Source organism: Manis javanica, chromosome 15 (assembly GCF_040802235.1).
Source record: "Manis javanica isolate MJ-LG chromosome 15, MJ_LKY, whole genome shotgun sequence".
In the NCBI taxonomy this organism is placed as follows: domain Eukaryota; kingdom Metazoa; phylum Chordata; class Mammalia; order Pholidota; family Manidae; genus Manis; species Manis javanica.
Genome location: NC_133170.1, coordinates 9,284,954 through 9,306,531, shown reverse-complemented (window position 1 = coordinate 9,306,531; position 21,578 = coordinate 9,284,954). Strand labels below are relative to the sequence as shown.

Genomic DNA, 21,578 nt, shown 5'->3' with positions numbered 1-21,578 from the left:
GACACTATGATGAACTCACAAAGGCAGGATCCTTGCTGCGCACACAACGTAGATGGCAGCACAAGGCGGTATTCCAGGTGGCGCAGCTGGTCCGGAGTGAGGGAGCTCAGAGCAGGAGGGCAGTGAATGCCCCCAGCACGTGATTCAAGGACCTGGGTAGGTTCAGATTAGTGGGGATGACACTGGGTGTCCGGGCACCTTGGGGGAGACAGTGTGAGATCCAAAGGGAGATGGCATCCCCTGGGGAAGGAGCTGGGCTTAGACACTGACTGCAACTTTGAAGTGCCAGGGAAATTTTAACAGGAGAAAAGAATTGGGAAACGTAGGAAATGGGCGTGAAGGAAATGTAATCCATCGTTGCCAGTGGTTCTTAAACTTGAGTGTGTGTTAGAATCAGCCACAGGACTTGTTGAAGCAGAGCCCCCTGGTCTCACCCTGAGTTTCCGATCTCATCGGACTGACGGTGGGACCTTGGAATTTCCATTTCCAGCAAGTGCCCAGGGGCCGCCGACGCTGCCTGCTCGGGGGACCGCGCTCTGAGACTCACTGCTCTTTATGAACTTGGCGTTTTAATTAATCAGAAATCTGTATGTGAGGATTGGAACAAACTGCAAGATGGAGAAAGGGATGGTCGTCGGGGTGTTTTATGACCTAGAACGCCTACCACGTTGGCTATGTTTTCCTCTCTTCCTTCTGAGGTTTTTTTACCCTCAGAACAACTGCTCAAACCAAAAATACCCTGGAGGTGGGCGGTGGGTCAGGAATGTGGTCGCCGAGAATAATTTGAGAACTACAGTCCTATTCACAATATTATCAGAGTGCTTCTAAAACTCTGATTAAAATTGTTTTTCTCAGATTTTACTTTAAAAAAGTGTGCATGTGGTGTATCATATTTTGGCACCAACGTTTTACTAGATGGCATATTAACCCACTGCTTTGTGGATGTCTTGAGTCTAAAGCTAAGCTCATGAGCTCGCTTCCTCAGCCTGGCTCCTCTCCCCATGTTCTTTATAAACACCAACATCTCTGCCTGGTTGTCTGTGGCACAGGCTGGGAATCATCCCGGACATCGTTCCTTCTCTCTCACGCGTCCAGCCCTGCGTCCGGTCACTCACAAAGCCCCATCAGTCCCGCCTCCTCCTGTATCTTGCCCACCTCACTGCCGTCACCTCGTCCACCCAGCAACCCTCACCTGGGCCTTCTCGCGTCTTCTCTGGCTCCATTCGGATTCATTCTCTACGTATGACCCAGAGAGATGTTTTAGAAACAGCAGTCATGTCAGGTCACCCCTCTGCCTGTGACCCTTCAATGACATCCCTCTGGGTTTGGGATAATCTTTAAATTCTCAAAAGGGCCCACACGGACTCTGTGTGGCAGGGTCCTGCCAACATGTCCACCCTCACTTGAGCCGCCCCCCTTCGTTCTTTAAACTCCATTCCCCTCTGACCATTTTACTTCCTGAATTAAGCCTACTTAAAACCAGTGCCCTTTGCTGAGGTGATTCTAGCCCTATATCCCAAGAATATCTACGGGAAAGAAGGTGAAAGTGGCGCTCGTCTATGGAGAGGCTTTGTGCATTTAGAAAATGGCAGCCCTCCAGGCAGATGCAGCCCTTGGCCTGGGACAGGCTGGATCTCAGCCTCCGCTTGCAGGGGCGAGGCCCCCTGGACAGGACGCGACCTGCACAGCCAGAAAGGTGACCCTGACTCAAGATGTCAGTTGGTTTGCCTCCAAAGTAAAATAGGTCTGTTTGTTCTACTTAGAAGCAAAATACTGGATAACTTCTGGAAATCCCTGTTTGCCCCGTGATTCAGTAATAATTGTAAATATTAAAAGTCTTTTATCATGAAGCTATTAGAAGTTGTCCTTTCATGGCTGGGATAACATGTCTGTGTCTTTCCAAGCCAGCGCAGTCACATCTGTGCTGCTGGCTCAGGAGCTGCGTCTCACAGTTGAAGGTCAGGAGTGGTGTACAGTCTAGAATGTCCCCGTCTGCTAGCTTCTCAGTTTGGAACTGAACCCTTAAAGCCCCCAGATACACTGTGGTTTTACCATGTGGAGGAGGGCCTCCACCTTGCCAGAGAGGCATGGCATTCTTTCACAAGACATGTTTGCTCTTGTGAAAACGTCTTGAAGTATTTGAGATCTGGCAGGAGAAGAAATGGGAGGGGACCTAATTTTTGTGGGTCGTGAGTCATCTTATAAAAATTTAAATCGAACACTTTATTAAGCAGTTTCATTGTTGGTATAAAAGTAATCATCAGTCGTAGATTGCTTTGATGTACATGTTATGTATCCATGTGTTCTTAGCCAGGATTCTGGCATGAATCTCTCTGTGAACAAACACTGAATAAATATCATTAGGATAATTTAACCTTTGATTTGAGAAGGCAGTTTTGTTTCTTGTTTTTACACAGCATTGAACATTCAGGGTTTTTTATTTTTTTTCTGTTTTTGATTTTTTTTCAGATCTATGGAAGTGCTTAAGTGTTTTGTGGGCAGGGGGGAGCCGGTATCAGAAAGTGTGGAAAACAAGCACACATATACAATACCTTGTAATTTCAAGCATTAGTGGACACTCTCTGGAACCAGTCAGTGTTGGGTCTCTGGGTAGGACAAGACTTTGAATCTGAGAGCAAGCAAATTGCTTTACAAATGTTTGCTACGATATTGTGATCATGGACTATGTTGTATCTAATTGAAATAATGTATCATGTTCATTACTGGGTCGCAGAGGTAGTTGTTGAATGTTCTCACTGAAAAGAATATAACATGGCTAGTACGTGATCACCTAGAGAACTGATTGCCTGTAGAGCTGTATCTGGGGTTTTCTGACCAGTCCGGTTCTAAGCTCTGCCTCACAGGAATCCCCTCGCCTTTGTAATCCTAGGCTGTCTTTCTTCTGGCAATTGTTCTGTCTGTTGCTGCCGAAGTGCAGCATCTCATGCTAGCCTCACCACCTGTAATAGTTTCCTAGGATTGCTGTAACAGAGTACCACAGACTAGGTGGCTTAAATGACAGAAATTTACTCCTTGCAGTTCTGGAGGCCAGAAGTCCAAAGCTGGAACCTTGTGAGGGCTGGGAGGGAGGTTCCCCGGAGTTCAGGCTTCCCTCCTAGGCTTGTAGATGGCGTCTTCTTTGTTTTCATATCACTGCCTGCCTCTACTTATCTCTGTGTCCAAATTCCCCCTGTCATACTGGGATGGAACCCACCCTAATGACCCCCTACCTTGATTATCTCTGTGAAGACCCTGTCTTCAAATACGGTGACACCCTGAGGTCCTGGGGGTTAGGACTTCCACACAGGAAGATCAGCCCATCGCACCAGCATCCAGTTGAGCTGCCACACAAACTCGCCTCAGAAATCTAGCTATGCTTACTGGAATCTTGTATAGATCACCAAAAGATCTCTGTAAGTCAACTGAATTTTGCCCCCTTTTCGCTGTCCCCACAGAGCGCTCAGCATTGGTGGTACCGGTTCTGCAGTGGACAGTGCTTGCTCTCTCTTCATCTCATCAGTCCTTGGGCCGCAAAGTGTTAGGCAAATGAAAACAAATATGAGAGAGCACCTTTCATAGGTGGCTTCAGCCATCCCCTTTCTTCCCAAGTCCATGACCTGTAAAACATCAAACCCATTCCAAGTTCTTTGCGTTTGAAATATAACATGTTGACCTGTCATGTGGTTTTACCTGACGCGTGTTTTAGTTACTGTTCTTGCATATCCTTTATTTTCCACATAAGCCTTGTTCAGCTGGGTGGTTTTGACCCTGAAAGCTCTCCAGTACTTGGGACTGTTTATTCCAAAATTGGTGGCTGAATTTTCTGGCAGGTCATTGTGATACTATCCAGTGACTCCACCAGAGATGTAGGTTCTTAAGCGGAAGTACGTCTTCCATTTCTTCTCTGGGTCTTTTCCAGTTTCTAGAAGATCCAGGCATCTCCCGTGCCTCTGTCTCTGTAGACACCTAGCCCCTCTTATACTCATATGTCCCATGTGTATTTTTAAGCTAACCCTACCCCCTGTTCCCAAGTGTGTTGTGTTAATGTGACTGGTAAGTACCTTCTAAGGCTTATTTCCTTTTTCTCAACCTAAGAGACCAGAACAAATGTGAGCTTTCCTTCCCTCTCTATTCAATGAGTCAGATTTTGTCTCCCTGCAAGTGTATTATAAAATATCAGCACTCTGTTAATGAAACTATTCATCCCACAGGAAATAGAATTTAGGGCTGGTGATGCAGCCTGGCATTGTCACTGTCCGTGCCTCTGTAAGCCTGTGCACTGTACAAGGACATCAAGGTCAAGAGTCCTTTCTGACTGTATGGGAAAGGCCCTAGTAATCTTTACTATCCTGAAGTAGAATTTAATAAAGTTTTTACTAAATAAGAAATATATATTTGTATATATATATTTCCCTGAGACAAAAGGTCAGTTTTCTGATCCTTCATTACATAGACAGCGCTTCCTTTCTCCTTCCTGTGACACCCCCCCCACCCCCCGCCACACACACACACACACTGAGTACCTTCTAATTCTAACCTGGGAGTTTCTCACAGGCTTCTTTGTTGTTTAGGGATCGCCCCTCTTTTGCCATGTGTCTTTAAGAGATACACCTCTTGGGGAATTCTCATGTGGACCTGGCATGTGCATCTTCCCCCCCACCTGACCTCTTGGTGTTGAAAAAAAAAGATTTAATGAATGAGAGTCATTTTCTCTACCATCCTTGTAAGTGATAGATTGCTTGGGTAAACCAGGATTTTCCTCCCCTTGTTAGCCAGCCCCAAGGCAATGAACCATATATTTAACAAAACTAATAAGCAATAAGTATATCCCCCATCTCAGCCTTTAAAAGGGAGTAATTGTTTAAAGTCAATTTGGTATGCCGGCAAGATTTTTCCATTTTTAAATACAATATTTCTTGGGTGCTGTATGAATGACAAACTATGAAACCTTAGTGCACAATATATAAGCTCTACTGCTGTAAAGTAGATCAGAATCATACGTGTTTTTCCTACTGTGATGCATTGTAATCAGACACATAAGTGGTTCAAGTACATGACTGCCATTGATGTTAATTTTCCACAACCAAACATGATTTTTATCTCACTTCTGAATTTAACCATGTGTCATCATTGTCAGGGCTAACTGTTCCACTTACCATTTAATTATATTCATCACTGGACATGTGTGGAGAGAGAACAGGCCTGAATTGTACGCCCAGCTGTTGGGATTCCCTCGCTCCCTGTTGCCCCTTCTTTCTGTCCATGGCCCCCAGCTGCAGTTTCCAGGCCAAGGTCTGTGTGCACATGGAACCCCAGGCCGCCTGCCTAGTATGCCCTCTAGAGCAGTGCTTCTCCAGCCATCTCTGCCGCAGGGCCAGGTTTTGTTCTTATTTCCAGTTCATCATAGATTGATTTTCTGTAAAATTCAATTTTAAAAAATTGGATGGGCCAGCAAAATTATCGCATACTTGGATATCACAGCAAAGTTTGGGTTCCTATAACATTTTCTAAGTACTTATTCTCAATTTCTGTACTTACCTCACTATAGGTCAGTAATACTTGGCAGACTTGTACCAGTTCACAGAACACATTTTAAATAGCACCACTGTAGAGCAGTCTTTTTCAAATGTCTTTGACCTTTGACACAAATTTTTATATATGGTGCAATACTATGCATGTGCGTGTGCACACACACACACACACACACACACACACACACACACACACACACTGAAGACACTGGAATGTCAACTACCCAAAGGCAAATATATTTTTCTCTTTTTGCTTGTTGTTCTTACTGTTCTACCTCCAGTACCGGGCACGTGGTAGGCCTTCGATCCATTTACTGCACGCAGACGTGTGTGTATATGTTCATATATATATATATAGCAGGAACTAGATTTGCAAGCTCTTATAAATAACATCATTCCAAAGCAGCACAGTGAATTTGGTTCGCCTACATCTTGAAGAGTGAGAAAATTCATTTTATAGATTATAGATAGCAAAGGTGACGGCAATGATCAAATTTGTCCTAATTTATCTCAGAGGTTAAGGTGGCAAGATACATTTCTGGCTTATGCAGCTTAACAGGAAGGTCACACAATTAGCCACAATAGGGAACGTAGGAGCTGGAATAGATGGGACATAAAAACGCGTGTGTCTGAGCAGCCACCAGAGCACAGCACTGCGCCGCAGGCAGGTGATGCCCATTCCACCCTCCGCCCTACCGGGAACGCAGGGATCCCAAACACAGCCTGGGTCTCCCAGGAGCTCACAGCTTAGTCAAGGAGACAAATACTATACAGTGAGGGCTCTCATGGAGTCATGCCCAGGATGCTCTGAGAGGCCAGCAGGGCCTTGGAGGAAAGGATGCCTGAGTTGAGTCTTGAAAGTATGTGATCCAAGCAGGGAAGGAGCAGCTTGTGTGACAGCACAGGAGAGAGCAGGGGTGTGTTCAGAGAAGCGTGTGTGGGGCAGCATGAGAGGCAGGCAGGGATGGGTGTCCTGGAGGTAGTATGTAATTTGGATGAGAAGCTCACGAGGAAGGTCAGAGCTGGTGGTCCTATTCATACCAGACACTTGATAAATCCCTACAATCGGTAAGAGGCATACTTAGGACCAACATGGGTTGTGGACTCGAATATTACTTCTTAATTGACCTTTGACACCTTCATAACTTTTTCATGCAGTCATTACAGCTAGCAATAGTAGTTAGGAAAAAAATGGGACATTCTCTCAATTTATTACAAGATCTTCAGATTTACTGCTGCTTAATACCCATCAGTTTTTCAAATAGTAGCAGTATCCTTTTATTTAAGAAGTCAAGGACCGTGGCTTATTGTATGAACCTTTCTATCACCTCCCTTCCGGCTACCATTCTGAAATATTAGTGGCATAGAGCTGAGAAGCTCCTTTCCCTTCATCTTGTCCTTGTTTCCCTTGCTGCTTCATTTATCTGAATACCCCCTCATCTTCTGTGGCTCTTCATTTTTAGTGAGCAAATAAAGGAACTTGTAATGCACAGTCGTGAATACTCCCTCTCTTATGCTTTGCCTCTGTGAGAGACTGTTTTTCTGAATGTGTGTTTGTGTTTTTGCAGGTAGTTGAAGTAAGTGTTTTCTTAATTTGGTTTGTAAATATTGGGTGAGCCCTTTGTATGTTTGAGGTTATGCTAGGAAGACAAAATATTTAAGGCAATATATCATGGTCACAGGCATTTGGAAATCCTATTGTTTAAAGATACTGGATGAAAAAATTAAATATGGAAAATCTTTAACATATAAAAGTGTAGATAGAATAGTATAATGTTACCCTAAGTACTTATTGCTGGCATCCAACTATTATCAAATCATGGCCAATCTTGTTTCATCTGTATTTGTACCCTTAAGATGTTAGAGTACACTGGAGACGAGAAGGATTTGGACTAATACAGTGGGGAGGAGAAAATATGTGGCGACAGATACATAGCAGAGAGCCAGAAAACAAGGAGGATTGCACAAGAATCTTACAGTGTTGGCAGACGTAAGGATTTAGCAGTTGAAGGTTAAAGGGAGAGGTTTTTTTGGGTTAAAACCTGAATTGCTTCTTCAGAGCTGTTATTTTTGGACCAAAAGAAGCGGGGGCCGGGAAGGGAGCCCTGCCTGTGTTTACCTTGGGAAGCCAGTTCCAACCTTGTCTGGGCGGGGCCTGTCCCAGAAGGAAAGACAGCCTCTTTGACTCTTACATAGTGATGGAGTGCACATCAGCATCACCTGGACAGCTTGCAAGACCCAGAGAGCTAGGCCCTGCCCCTGGAGTTCCTCATCCAGCAGGTCTTGGGTAGGTCGGGCCCGGGGATTTGCATTCTAGCAAGCTTCTAGACGCTGCTGCCGGCCCAGGAACCACATCATGAGAGCCACTGATGGTCCTTCCTAACCCCTTCTGGTCTAACCATTTTTAAGACATCTATCTATGCAGGATTGTGTTGCTGCATACATTGGAAAACACTGTGCAGTTAACCTCCCTAGGACACGTCTTAGTGGGGAAACTTGGTGAGAAAGCTGTGGCTAATTAATGAAAATACAGTGTTTTCATAATGACCACATGATAATATGGCACTGTACCAGTTTGGTGGAATGTATGTAAATATTCTCTCTTTCATTAAGGGATTTCTTCTCTTAAGTGTCTTAATCTCAGTGCACTGTGTCCGTCTCTGGCAGGCCAGTTAGAAGTGCTCTTTCACACCTAGACATTTTTCCTGAGGAAAGCTGAAAAAGCTAGGACAAATAGCATTCTCACCAAAGTTCACAACAAATTTTTATATTTTCTTACAGCCTTTCTTTCTTTCTTCATAGAGAGACTGGGCAGCTAGCCTGACCCAAACACCCAGTTAGTCAGCAACCCTGCAAAAAATTACCGACATTTTAGCCACCACACCCATTGCTTGAACTTTCCTTGGTATTTTACTGCATTCAAATCTGCTCTAACTGGGTCCCAATCAAACTTGAAATATGCTCAAAACATGCTTTCATTAGGTCTTTTTTTTTTTTTTTTCTATACTATACTAATATACTATACTAATATTATCCTCAGAAAATGGCTTTTCTAAGACTTTTCTAAGTTTATTTTTAGTAAGCCGCTGGAATAGGAAACCACCATACTGACGCCTCCTGCAGGCAGAGCTAATCTTCTCTGTTTGCATCACCGAACAAATAAGGGGTTTCTTTAGTTTGAACCATGACCTGGAGCCTAAAGCCCACTCTTGTAGTTTATTTCCTGTAGTTTGTTTTCCTTCTGCAAGTCATTCAAAGGAGTACATATTAGCTATTTAGAATCCAGAAATGAATTTGCTACCATGTGAGAATTATTGGATGTTGAACTTTTTAATTTTTCAAACGGTTTTATCTGCCCCCCAAAAAACAAATTATAATCAGCAAGTTTCTGGGTAAGCAAAGAACTAGAAGAAAGGTACCTGGATGTTCAGGGCATCTTCTTTTGGACCGCAGGTCTGTAATCGGATTGTTTGTATTCCTTGATTTCATTACATATTATAAATTCATGCATTTCCAACTTAGTATTAATCCATTTATTTATTCATTAAAAATGTAACTTCATTTCTAATTTGTAACAATTATTTTCCTTCCTGATTTCTAAAATTTGAGATGAAATTGGCATACTGTGAAATGCACACATCTTAAATGTGTAGGTTGCTGGGTTTGACAAATGTAGAAATCTGTGTAACCATTATGTCAGTCAAGATACTGAATAGGAATTCCCTCAGTTTCTCCTTTAATTATTCACCACTTCCTACAAGTAACTATTGTTCTGCTTTCTATCACCACAGATTGCCTGTTCTTGAATTTCATCGGAAAGGACTCATACAGTACAAAGTTGTTTATGTCTGGCGTCTTTTGTTCAACATAACGTTGCATTATCAGTAATTCAGTCTTTTTTATTGTGGAGTGATGGTCCATTGTATTAGAGTAACATGCCATTGTATTAAGTGGGTGAGAACACCCAGGGGAATCTTTCCTCTCAAATGCTTTTGAGGCTATAGGAAAATCTGAGAACATGGGCTTTTTCTGAAGCCTTTTTGTTTAGCCTTTCCATTTTAAAAAATACTTTTACCCAGCCATGAAAATTGATACAGCTTTGCCAACAACAGATGCTCATTAAATTAGGTTTCCCCTACAATAACTCAAGCCATGGGCAAGTCAGAATTTTAACAAATACAGGAATTCTGTTCTTCGTATTAGTACTCCACTACTTCAGGACGCTGTGCTCATTTTCCTGTGTAGTCCTTTAAAGCCCATTTGGAATTTATTGAGACTCACTTTGTGGCCTTGCATGCATGGCCTCATGGTGAATGTGACATTGGGACTTGGAAAGAATGTATACTGGAATGTGTACTGGTGTTCTGTTCCATAAACTGAATTAGATCAAAATGGTTAACTGTGTTGTTCAAATCCTCTTTGTTATTTTTGGATTATGTTCCTACCTTGTCTGCCATTCAAAAGAAGGTTGAAAAGGAAGAAAAAAATGACAGATGAGACAACAGAAAAAAGAAAATTGCAGGACAGGAGACTTTTATCTAACCGTATCAACAATCACATTAAATGTAAATGGACTTCATTAGTGTTGTTCTCCCTTAATTATGTTGGTTTTTATCTTGTGTCGGAAGCTCGTGTATTAGTCATGGAAACATTTGTTAGTGTGACTTACTGATGTATTATTGACTCTTATGGTTATAAAATATCTTTCTTTCCCTTAATACGTCTTGATTGGAATCCATTTTTCTTATGTTAATATATCCCACAGGTGAAAAGATTGCTAGCGTGATGCTCAGTCCTGGCCCCCTTCACTCAAGCTCCGCCTCTTTGGCCGTGCTCCACTCGCTTCAGAATTGTTTCATATTTTATCCAATGTTTGGTATTGCTATTTGTGCAGTGAGAAATCTATTCTACCATTATCTGAAATGGAATTCCCATTGACATTTTTAATAATGTAAGAAGCCCTTTCAAATCCATTACCTGACTCAAAAACTTGACAGTAACCTTCCTTTAACTGGGTCATTTTTCCTCTCCGCCTATCCCTCTCTGCCTCTGACTTGAGGTAGCCGTTATTCCTGAATTTCATATTATCATTTTTTTCCTTTTGTATAGTTATATCAAATCTCTATATATTTAAATATGTGTGTGTGTGTGTGTGTGTATATATATATATATATATATATTTAACTTTATAGAAAGTTTTGCCCAATTTATTGGAGATATATTTTTATTATATTGGATTGATCCATACTGCATATATATTGCCTTAGTTTGTTCTGACTGCTATATGTAATTCCATTGTGAATATACCGGCTTTTCATCTCTCCTTTGCTGGGCTTTGGGATTGTTGCCACATTTTTGCCCTTGTGCAGGGTCCTACAAGGAACATTTGTATATTTCTCATGACTATATACCTTGGAGTAAATATTGTGAGATGAAAATGAATGCTTAACTTTAGATGATAATACCAAACTGTTATTCAAAGTGATTAAACCATTTTACATTCCCACCACCATTCTTTAAGAGATTTTGTAAGCCCATATCCTCTACAATATTTAGAAGTACGAAATTTAGGGGCATTAAGCATCTCTTCATATTTTTATTGGTTGTAAGTTTTTTTACTGTAAGTCTGTTCATGTCCTTACCACTTCTACTTTTTTATTGATTTGTAGGAATTCTACGCTTTGGATACCACTGAACTAGACTACCTGTAATTTAACTGCCTTTAATCTCATAAGGAGCTCTTTGGCCTTTGAATCGGCCATTCTCCCTCACCACCCTGTGTAATTTGCAAACCCTTCCAAACTCCTGACCCCCTCATCCTGCTCCAGTTTTCCCCCTTGGTACCTACCACCTTTGCCGTATTGTACACATACTTACTAACTATGTTTACTGTTTGTCTTCTCCTTCCTCCTACATGCAGGCTGCTAACTGATAAATATAGAGATTGAGAGTAAGCATTATAAACTTTGAAGCAATTCAATATTATCATCATATTTTTATTATACTAAACAAAAGATTGATCTCTAACAAATTGGAAATTTAAAAAAAATTTGTTCTTTGCCACATTGAAAAGCGTGGTCTAGGTTCTTATATGTCCATGTTACAGCATTTGAAAACAGAGTGGAAAAGAAATACATAATGAACCCGTCATACTTGAAATAGTGGCTGACAAAGATGAACATTTGTTTTTCTAATTAAGTGAGGTGGTATGATCAGAGTTTTTCTAATATGAGCATTACTTTGTTTTATTAGCCTTCCCCATGTTTATAGCTGAGCCTGGCATGTGTCTCTTGTTTTACTTACATATATATATATATATATATTGTGGTATCTAGAACTCTTTGAAGTGCTGCTTTTAAAATGAAAGGGAATGTAAGCCACATAATTTATGAAATTCAGGGACTGCACACTCCTTGGCTTAATCCTTTATGTTCTCAGTTGTCACGTTTTGAGTTTTCCAGCCTGAAGTGTGATTATTAAATGTATGCCCCCTTCTCTGGATTGTGCACTTGCTGAATGTGCAAGAGAGTTTTTGAGAACAGCCTAAATTCAAAACCTAGCTTGTTAACCTGCTGATTTCTGGGTGACTGTAAACATGTGCCTTGGGTATTTTTGTGCTGTAGTTTTTCCACATAAAATGGTAGTGATACTTTACACCTTCTGAAGTAAGTAAAGTTTTGGGAAATCTTAGATGAAATCTATAAAGCTGTAAAATCAAAGGAATATTTTACAGTGATTATATGGCATTTTATTAGAATGAATGCAGAGCCGAGAACTGATCCAAGAAGCTGTTCATCAGAACTGTAGATTTGTTTGTAAAAACAGACTGCTAAGTGAGATCTGCCTGCTTGGAAAGATGGGGCAGAGTTTTCTAATGAACAGCACACCCTGTACGTCCCAAGTATTGGCTACACTACAGTATATGCAAAGCAGCAAGAGATTTAGGCCTGCTGAGAGAATTTACCTGGGTGCTTAGTCTGGTACCTGAACTGTACTGATTAATATTGAAAATCACATGATCTTGACTTTTTCATGTTAATAACCAGCTTTTTTTTTGCAAGGATAACTTCAGCATAGTTTTTCACAGGTCAAAGATTAACTAGATTGTGACACAATTTCAATACAATCCTGTCTTTCAGAAATACTGTAGTGGAAGTCAGACAGACCTAGATTAAAATCTGGTCTTTGTTATATTTACTTTCTGTGTTTCCATGCAAAAATTAAAAAAACGACCAATTCTGATGTCATTTATATAATGGAGACACATTCATCCATTGTCATGATTAAGGATTATGGATAATGTGTGTAATTTATAAGGACCACTGTAGGCACTCAATACATGGTAGCTATTGTTTGTTATGTTACAAAATTCTAGTAGGTGTGTGTGTTCATTGTCAATGTTAGTAAATCGTTAAACAAGTGTTGCAGGAAAAAAAAAAAAGAGAAAAGGCACAATTAAAAGGGCAGAGATTGGGTGGGGCTGGTGCAGGGAGAGATTCTTATCCGCCCAGCCATCCTTGATGCCCTCCACAGCAGCCTAGAAGCTCTGTGGGGCACAGCCTGGAGCCCGCGTCCTGCATGTCACACACCTTGGGCGCAGGAACTGAAGCTCACTGGGTGACCGACACAGGTACAGTCTGTGGCCTTGCAGTGCAGTAGGCGTTGGCCCCAGCTTGTTAAATGATTCAGTTCCTTCAGCTCCTCTACTTCAGAAATTCTCGCTCCGTATTGACTGCCAGTAGAGTTATGATTTGAAGTTTAATTATTAAACCTGCCAGGAAACAGGTGTTATTTAAAGGATGTAATGACGGCATCATTATTTTTTCAGATCTGGGTTGGAATTTGCCCTTGACAAATAACAAAATGATGAGTGATGCAAGTGACATGTTGGCCGCGGCGCTGGAGCAGATGGATGGCATCATAGCAGGTGATCCGCCCCTCCGAGGGACGCAGTCGTGACATTCACTCGGCTCTCCTGGCCGTCTCACTGCGACTCTTTTCTTCCCTTTCCACTAACTCGTTTCCGTTTAATTGTCTTCCTTGAGGTCCCCCCTGGTTTCATCTTTGTCCCTCCTCTCCATTTTCAACTAGAATTATTCTTAAGTTTTATTTTAAAATGTCAAAAATTCCATTCCCACCCTCGGTATCTGATTAGGGATAGAGAATCTGCATGTCAGGTGGTCCTGGGGCAGGTAGTCTGTGGAGCGCTTGGAAGGGTTATTGCTCCACCCACCATCCATGAAAGTTCTGATGGGTTCCAGAATTCAGTATTCACTTTCCACCAGTGACTCTCACATCTGTTTACTTGCCCAATTCTCTGCTAAGCGTCGAGCCTCTATATTTAACTGCCAGTCAGAGATCTACCATAGCCTATGGACACATCAGTGTCATCATTTCAGACACTGAGCTCATCATCTTTCCTCAGAAGCCCCTCTAGTGTTCTTTGTCTTGACTAATTTCATAACCAAAGGAGGTCAGAGATTCTTCTCTTGAGGGAAGGGGCATGTCATGTTTGGCTCTGGCTTCCTTTGCTATACTTACGGCTCTGGAGACCCGACTTCAACTTGACCTCCTTGGTAGGTTAGACCACACCTTGAGTACTGTCCTCGGTTCCTGGAATATCATTTTCAAAAAGCTGCTGGCAAGCTGAAACTTACCTAGAGGAGGTGATGATGAGGGCAAAGAGTTTAACAACCGTGTCTGTTGAGAAATTGGTTCAGCTTAGCCTAGAAAAGGGATTCTTGCTTGGGGCATGACACATGCTTGCAAATAGCTGAAGGACTCTCATATGGAAGAGGGGCTGGGCCTACTCTGCCACCATTTCAGAAAATATAATTAGAGCCAGTTCTAGGCTCTTACTTACCAGAGGTTATAACCTCACACTCTCAGTAAAACTCCAGTCAAGAGAAGTGATATTTCTGGAACAGTAGTGGAAGGATTTACATTTTATATATTCCAATACATTTTGTTTGTTCTTAGCCCTGGCAGGACTTCAGGACCAACATTATTTTTAAAAAAAATCAGGATTCCCTGGGTCCTGCCTCAAACTAACTCAGTCACTAGCTTTGTGGGTAGGACCTGGGTCTGTGTTTACAAATTCACATCAGTGTTTCTCCAACTGAGGCAGGAGGGAGAGGAGAAATGACTGTAACTATTTGAGGAATTTCTCTAAATACACATCTCTCCCCTCTCCCCACCTTATTTTGTGGCAGACTTAACAGAAGGGAGGGTTATCAGGGGCACGTACATTTTCTAATCATATCGTCAGGTGATCCTGATGCTTGAAACTGCTGGGAAGGACATTATAGCCTCTCTGACTTTTAATGCTCTTCTGTTCCTCCCTTTTCCTGACATAATCTCCTCAATTTATGTTTCTGGGTTCTCATCTCAGCCTTACAGGGTTTCTGAGGGGATTGAATCCGAGTTACGTGAAGCATTTTTGCATTGTGCCTAGCTTATCAATGGTTACCGTTACTATGGTTTGGTAGATTTGGATCCAAAATAATTTCATGCAGTATTAGGAGGGTCAGTGGAATAGATGGACTGGAAGAGAATTCCTCTCCCGGTTGGAACTGATCAAGCCAGATGGCCATCTGGGGAGAAAGCTTACACACCAGTGTGCAGGCTTCTTCCAATTGTAGGGCCTTCAGATTAATGAGGTGATAGCTTAAATATAATTATTAGTATGTTGATATCATTGATAATTTTTAATATAAAGTTAGTATGTATACTTGACAGACCAGAAAATAAAAAAAAGCTAAAGAGGTACATTTGAATGGGTATGGGTCAGTTGCGTGGCTTAAAGTTGTAGAATGCTTTCTCTTGTAAGATAAATAAAAGTGCTATAAGATATTTTTAAAGCTGATGTTAGCAACAGCATTTGATGCTGGCCTGGAAACAAAATCGTGGGGGAAAGAGGGTCAGGGATACACAGACATGCTCACGCATAATATACAAATGTGTACATGTAAATTCATGGAGATTAAATTGTGGCAAATTAACTGGGAACTGGCCCTCCCACCTTTGAAACTGTACTATGCAATTTCTACCTCAGTGTGCAAATTCCCTTTACAGGGAATTTACGGTCCTTAAAATTTGCATTTTTGGAATACACAGCCCCACCAAAACTGATCTGCTACCTTCTTAGCCCTCATTTCCATGAGGTCTGCGCATCCCACTCCAAAGCCGACCATATTCTTACTATACCACACGCCTGGCCTCCCTCTTTGGTATTTGACCGTTGATATTTACCATCAGTTATATGGTTTTTATTCTTGCACTAAGTAACTATGACTTAGAAAGATGTACACACTCGCGCTATTATTTTTTCCCTGTTCCGTGTCTTGGTTATTCTTCACTGTGACTGGACTTGCTTGCCACCCTCAGTTTTGCAGTATAATCTAACATAAATCCCATTGCTCTCTCTGTGATTTTGTTTTTGTTTTGTTTTTAAACCTAGGTTCAAAGGCCCTAGAATATTCCAATGGGATTTTTGATTGCCAGTCTCCCACCTCCCCGTTCATGGGGAGCTTGCGGGCCCTGCACCTCGTGGAAGACTTGCGTGGGCTGCTGGAGATGATGGAGACGGAGGAGAAGGAAGGCTTGCGATCCCAGATCCCGGATTCCACGGCAGAAACGCTCACCGAGTGGCTGCAGAGTCAAATGGTAAATAAAGGTCTGCGTGTCACAGAGCCCGCGCTGTGACTCTTGTGTGGCTTCTTCCAAAATTCAGAACATAGAATAGCTGATTAGAACAAGAAAAAGAAAAAAAGTAGGGCAACAGGTTTGCTCTGATTTTACCCCTGAAGAGATCCAGTTCCCTTTGACTCTAAAGATAATTTCTTAAGTGCTTCCAGTTGACATTTCATGAGTTCCAGGTCACCTGGTTTTGCCCATAAAAGTGGAGTAGCTTTTAGATTATGCAGGTATAACTTGCTGTGGCTTAAAACAAATAGTCCTGTAAGTGTAAGACCCTCTCACATAATAGATGCTTTCTCAGTGATATTGGGAGGTTTACTATGAAAGGACCCAACAGCAATTCTAAATGGGTAGTGCAATGAATAGACGCTTCAAAAAGCAACAGGGGCTTGTAGCCGTTTTTGACACGACGCGCCATCTGGTGGTGTGTGGCCGTCATTTCAGTTCTGATGTGGGAGCTGAGCTCTGGAGTTGAGCTTCAAAAATGGTGTTCTTACTGAACAATGTGGCCTCTTTCCAGGCATCCGTCTCAAAAATTGGTGGTGTGCAGGTTTGCTCTTTCCATGAGCACAGTGGTAAATACCACGATTTGAGATGTGTTGGACACATGAAACCTAAAGGATCTCACAAAAATACTCAAAGGTGCAGATAGAAAAGTGGGTATTTTAGAAGTATTTAAAGAATACTCAGTTTTCAGGAAGATGCGTTTAACAAGCTTACTAACTGATAATGTTTATATAAAAGCTAGTGAAAATTGTATGAAAGGCTCAAGATGTGTTTTTGGGTCTGTGGTGGGAATGGAAGCTCTTCCCTTTGGGAACCTCAGTGGCACATCCTACAGCGAAAACAATTTCACGTGATGTGACGCAAATACTGGCATTCCCACCCAGTTCCATGCTGAATGTTCTTTGTCCCCTGCCAGTATCCCTCCCCACTTCTGAGTGCAAGCCCTCTTTCAGTGGTGGTGCAGCTATCCAGCCTTGGCAATTAGAGATATTTTGCTTTTTATTGTACATGATGCCTCCTTAGTGTACTTAATATCTGCTCTGCAAGTTTCTCCTCTCAAGATTGAAGCATCCAGCTTCCCTGAATTCTTTGGGGAAGTCTCCGAATTCTTGCTCTGAAATGAGTGTATTCCTTAGACTCTTCTACTTCCTCACCCCTTCTTTACTCCTTATTTTTCTGACTGTTCAGCGAATAGTGGGAAAGGAATAGCTTAAGGATACCTGCGGTTGAAATTTTACTGGTGTCCAAAACATTTTTTATGAATATGTCCTTGGTCTGTTCTGTTTAACTATTTCTTTGGAAAAGAGTAAAAGTAATGATGATCTGCAAACATCAGTTGTGCCATTTGCTGGTCTTACAGGAGCTTCTGATGACAGCCACATATCCCTCAGGGTAGAAGCCCAAGTTCTTACTGTGGACCGTATGACCTTTGTAGGAGTTGCTCCTCATTACTGTCTGACCTCACGTCTCATGACACTGCCCCTCGTTAACTCCACTCCAGCCAGGCGCACTGGCTTCCTCGCCGATTCTCGGACGTGCTGGGCAAGCCGGCCTCAGGACCTTTGCGCTGGCTGTTCACCCTGCCTGGAAAGCTCTTTCCCCTGATATCTGTATGGCTAGCTTTCTTATATTCTCTGGTATTTGCTTTAAAAGTTGTGTTCTCAGTGAGGCCTTCCCTGGCCACCCTATCTAAAAATTCACATTCTCATTGTTTGTATTACATCTCCCGGCTTTATTTTTTCTTATCACTCACTGCATTCTTACATACTATGTATTTGCCATATTTATATCTTTTGTTTTCTGTCTCTCTAGCCAGAATATAAACATCACGAATCAGAGTTTGGCCTGTATTAAAAAAAAAACACCATATCCACAGTTCCTAGAGCAATACTTGGCATATGGCGCTCATCAGCTTATAGTGAACAATAAAATGGAACGCACATTAGGATGAACTGGAGTTGTTTGATGTGTTAAATTTATTCCTTGGATGGATGATGGCTTGCTGATCTGTTTTTGTCTGCTCTCTATCTTAATATTTGAAATTTTTAAGTTCCCACAAAATGACAATGGATAGAGGGTCTTATACTTACAATGTAATGATTTGCTGATAATAGCTTTCTCCCATTTTCATATTTCAGAAGTTGTGATGTATTTTATGACCTTAAAAGTGGGATACATAGCATTTTAGCCAGGATTTTTTCTTTTTTTTATTTTAAATAATAAGGTACCTGGAGTAGTCAAATAAATTTGTAGAGACAGAAAGTAGAATAATGGCTGTCAGGGACGGGGCAGGGAGGAATGGGGAGTTAATATTTAATGGGTACAGAGTTTCAGTTTTGCAAGATGAAAAGAGTTCTGAGATGGATGGTGGTGATGGTTGCACAGCAGTGTGAGTGTACACTGAACTGTACACTTAAAAAATGGTCAAAATGGTAAATTTTATATGTGTATTTTACCACAATCAAAAGTTTAAAAATTAACAATGTGGTAAAAATTGATGGCACCCTTGCATTGAAGAAACACAGAATCCCAGCCAGTTCCCCCTGACATTGTACATGGGGAACTTGCCAAAATAACGGATGCAGGAGGTCCTGCGGTGTAAAAGCAGCACATGATGAAGGAGGCGGGATCACAGCTTGGAGTCACAGACGCAGGCTCTGAGGCAGCCGCCCTGAAATCTAATGTTGGCTCTGGCTCCTAGAAGCTCCTGTGATTCGGGGGATCCCCTCTCAAGCTGCTCATCTCACTTTCCTCATCTGTAAAGTGGGGGTGATGGTTTCCACCCCGCAGGATTGTGAGGATCTCGTGAGCTAATGAATGTTGAGGGCTTGTCAGTTAGCCTGGCAGGGGATTAGCCAAAAAGGTGACTGAAGAGTAGATTGTAAAGAAAAGAGAAAACATTTAACAGAATCCTTTTGCAACAAGAGAAAGAGTTGAGTCCAGTATAAGGGGAGTTAGGTTACAAAACTCATACATAGTTCATTTCAATGACAAGAACACAGACGTTTCTCAGACTGTAGAAAACCTTGCATACTATTTTAGAAAACCTTGTTAGTGATGCTAGCTGTATAATTAAGATTTCATTCATGTTTGGTGATGGCCAACTTGACAGTCCATGTACTTAAGACTGATACTAATCTTCTCATTAGAGCAGCTGCGCATTTGCAGTTCTAATTATTATTTTGCCCTCTCGTGGGAGATCCCCGGGCTTTGCTGAGGATGTAGCTTATTCCTGTGCTACTAATTTCTGCTGCCTATTCATTTCATATGATCAGAAGCCAGATAAGAAAAAAGAAAATAGGAAACACTCTAACTTGAAGCCTGTTACAGTGAAGGGATAGTAAATCTTTAAGTATGAACTTGTTTTAATAGGGTACTATAGTTGTAGCCTTCTAGAAATGAACAAATTTCTTTTAAGACACACAAGTTTGTTTCCTGTGGTAAAAAACAAATCTATTGAATATGACATATTTGTTCAATTACCAACGTAGAATTCTATTTCAGTTGTGAAATGTTATATTAATACAAGTATTAGTGCTGCAGAATTATTTGCTTTATCAAGGTTCAAGTTTAAGAGGGCAAATAGAAAAATATGTCTAATTGTTTGAGCCAAGCAAGTAGTTATCATTTACTCAAGTCTGAATTGACGAGTTGCCCTGGAGCATTCTTAACACGCTTTTTCCAGTAAATGAAGTTGAGGATCATGACCTTGATTGGCTCACGAAATCCCAAGTCTGTGATTATTTGGCAAGTTAAAATCTTGAAGCAATCCCCAAACCAGCAGAATTTACAAAAATACAGCTTTCAGCAATGTGAATGAAAATAGTGATGGTAGTAACTCCAAAATCAGGTATCATGAAATGTTCTTGACTGGCTTCTGACCTGTTAAATCACTACAGGACATTTCTATGTCATTTCCACATTAAAAAAAAATAGGTAATATTAATTCTAAATGCATCTTTAAAAATGGCCTGTGAAAATAAAAATGGTCATAAGGTAAGGAGCTCACCTTGGGGTGTGTTCCACCCCAGAGCAGGGGGCTGTTCTCTGCGAGGCCTGGGCTCTCAGCCCCACAGTCCATTCCAGCCCCACTGCCTTCTGCCCCCCGCCGCTCTCAGACCCGAGGCTCCTTTCCTGCCTGCAGGGAATGATTTCACGATCCTTGGCAAACAAGGTGCATCTTAAGACTGTATCGGATGGGTCCTAATTGTGTGAGCTCTGCAGTGTCTTACTGAGACATCCTGGCTAAAGGTAAAGCTTTTTGCCCTCAGGCTCCTGGTAGACCCCATGAACTGTGTCCACAGACACGGAAACACATGGAGTGAGTCGGCAGAATTCTCGGTCAAGAGAAGCCAGTGCAGTGTCATAGGCGACACACGCCCTTGTAGTGAAATCCCAGGCATCTGTTAGGATTAAACGGAAGGAGATTTCCTGTTCTTTCATGAAAGCGAGTTAAGAAAGAATAAGTGGCAAGAAATACAGGGACAGCATTTTTTTCTTGATTCCTTGCTACCCTTCCCCAAGGAGAGGAGAGATTTTCTTGTTAGATCTGCATCCTGTCACTCTGGCCCTTGATAAGTATTGAATGACTGAACGAACACTGTGTGCAGCTGGAACGGGAGCTGGGCCTTAGCTTCGAGGCATTTCCTGTTCCCTATCGTCCTGTAACTCAGGGGACGTCGGAGAATACTTGGGACCGGGATAGTATTATAAAGTCTCAACATGTGCCCCTCTCCCCACGGCAGAAGCTCCGGGGAGTAGGGGTGTGCGCAGAAATTAGGTGAAAAGAGGCCAGAGCCCATCTTCTGTATGCAAGGAAGGTGCCTAAAAGAACCTTTTTTAGGAGACCCTAAAGAAATCTCTGACTCACCCTGTTCTGGTCACGGTGCACAAGGAGGGGTTGCTAGCGTGTGTGTCAGCTGTACAACAGGATAGCCACTCTGCTGTGGCGGTGATGATTTGGCAACCGACACCCGAATACTCCACGGGGAACTGTCTCGAGATTGCCAATGAGACCGCGCAGGTGAAAGCCCTCGGACCTGTGGCTCTTGCCTGCATTTCAGATGTAGTGAGACTTTTTGAGCAGCGAATCCTAGAGGTTGGCCCACTACTGGGCTTTATCTTGCTCCAGAGCTCTTGTTTGCTCCCGTTGGCTGTTTAGTTAGAATGATATTTTCTGTCTCTGGAAAACAAGCACAGAGAAAGTGGAAACCCAGAAAGAAAAGCCATAGTCTGCTTTTGACCACATGTGCAATCTTGACTTCAAAGTAGCAGACTCTATTCAGGCTTATGCTGAGTTTTGGTCTGGGATGCCCTTGAATACACAATGATTAAACTGATGTC

The 21,578-nt window shown here is 42.0% G+C and overlaps 1 protein-coding gene across 15 annotated transcripts in view; it reads left to right on the top strand.

Annotated features, from left to right (window-relative positions):
- Window positions 1-21,578, top strand: part of PPFIBP1 (PPFIA binding protein 1) — a 147,747-nt gene that overhangs the window by 81,927 nt on the left and 44,242 nt on the right. For all 15 annotated transcript variants that reach the window (XM_073223212.1, XM_073223213.1, XM_073223214.1 and 12 more), the window contains 2 exons: window positions 13,360-13,458; window positions 15,991-16,196. In XM_073223212.1, coding sequence (XP_073079313.1) covers window positions 13,395-13,458; window positions 15,991-16,196 — 270 coding nt within the window. In that variant the 5' untranslated portion in view covers window positions 13,360-13,394. Of the gene's footprint in view, window positions 1-13,359; window positions 13,459-15,990; window positions 16,197-21,578 lie in introns of those variants that run through there.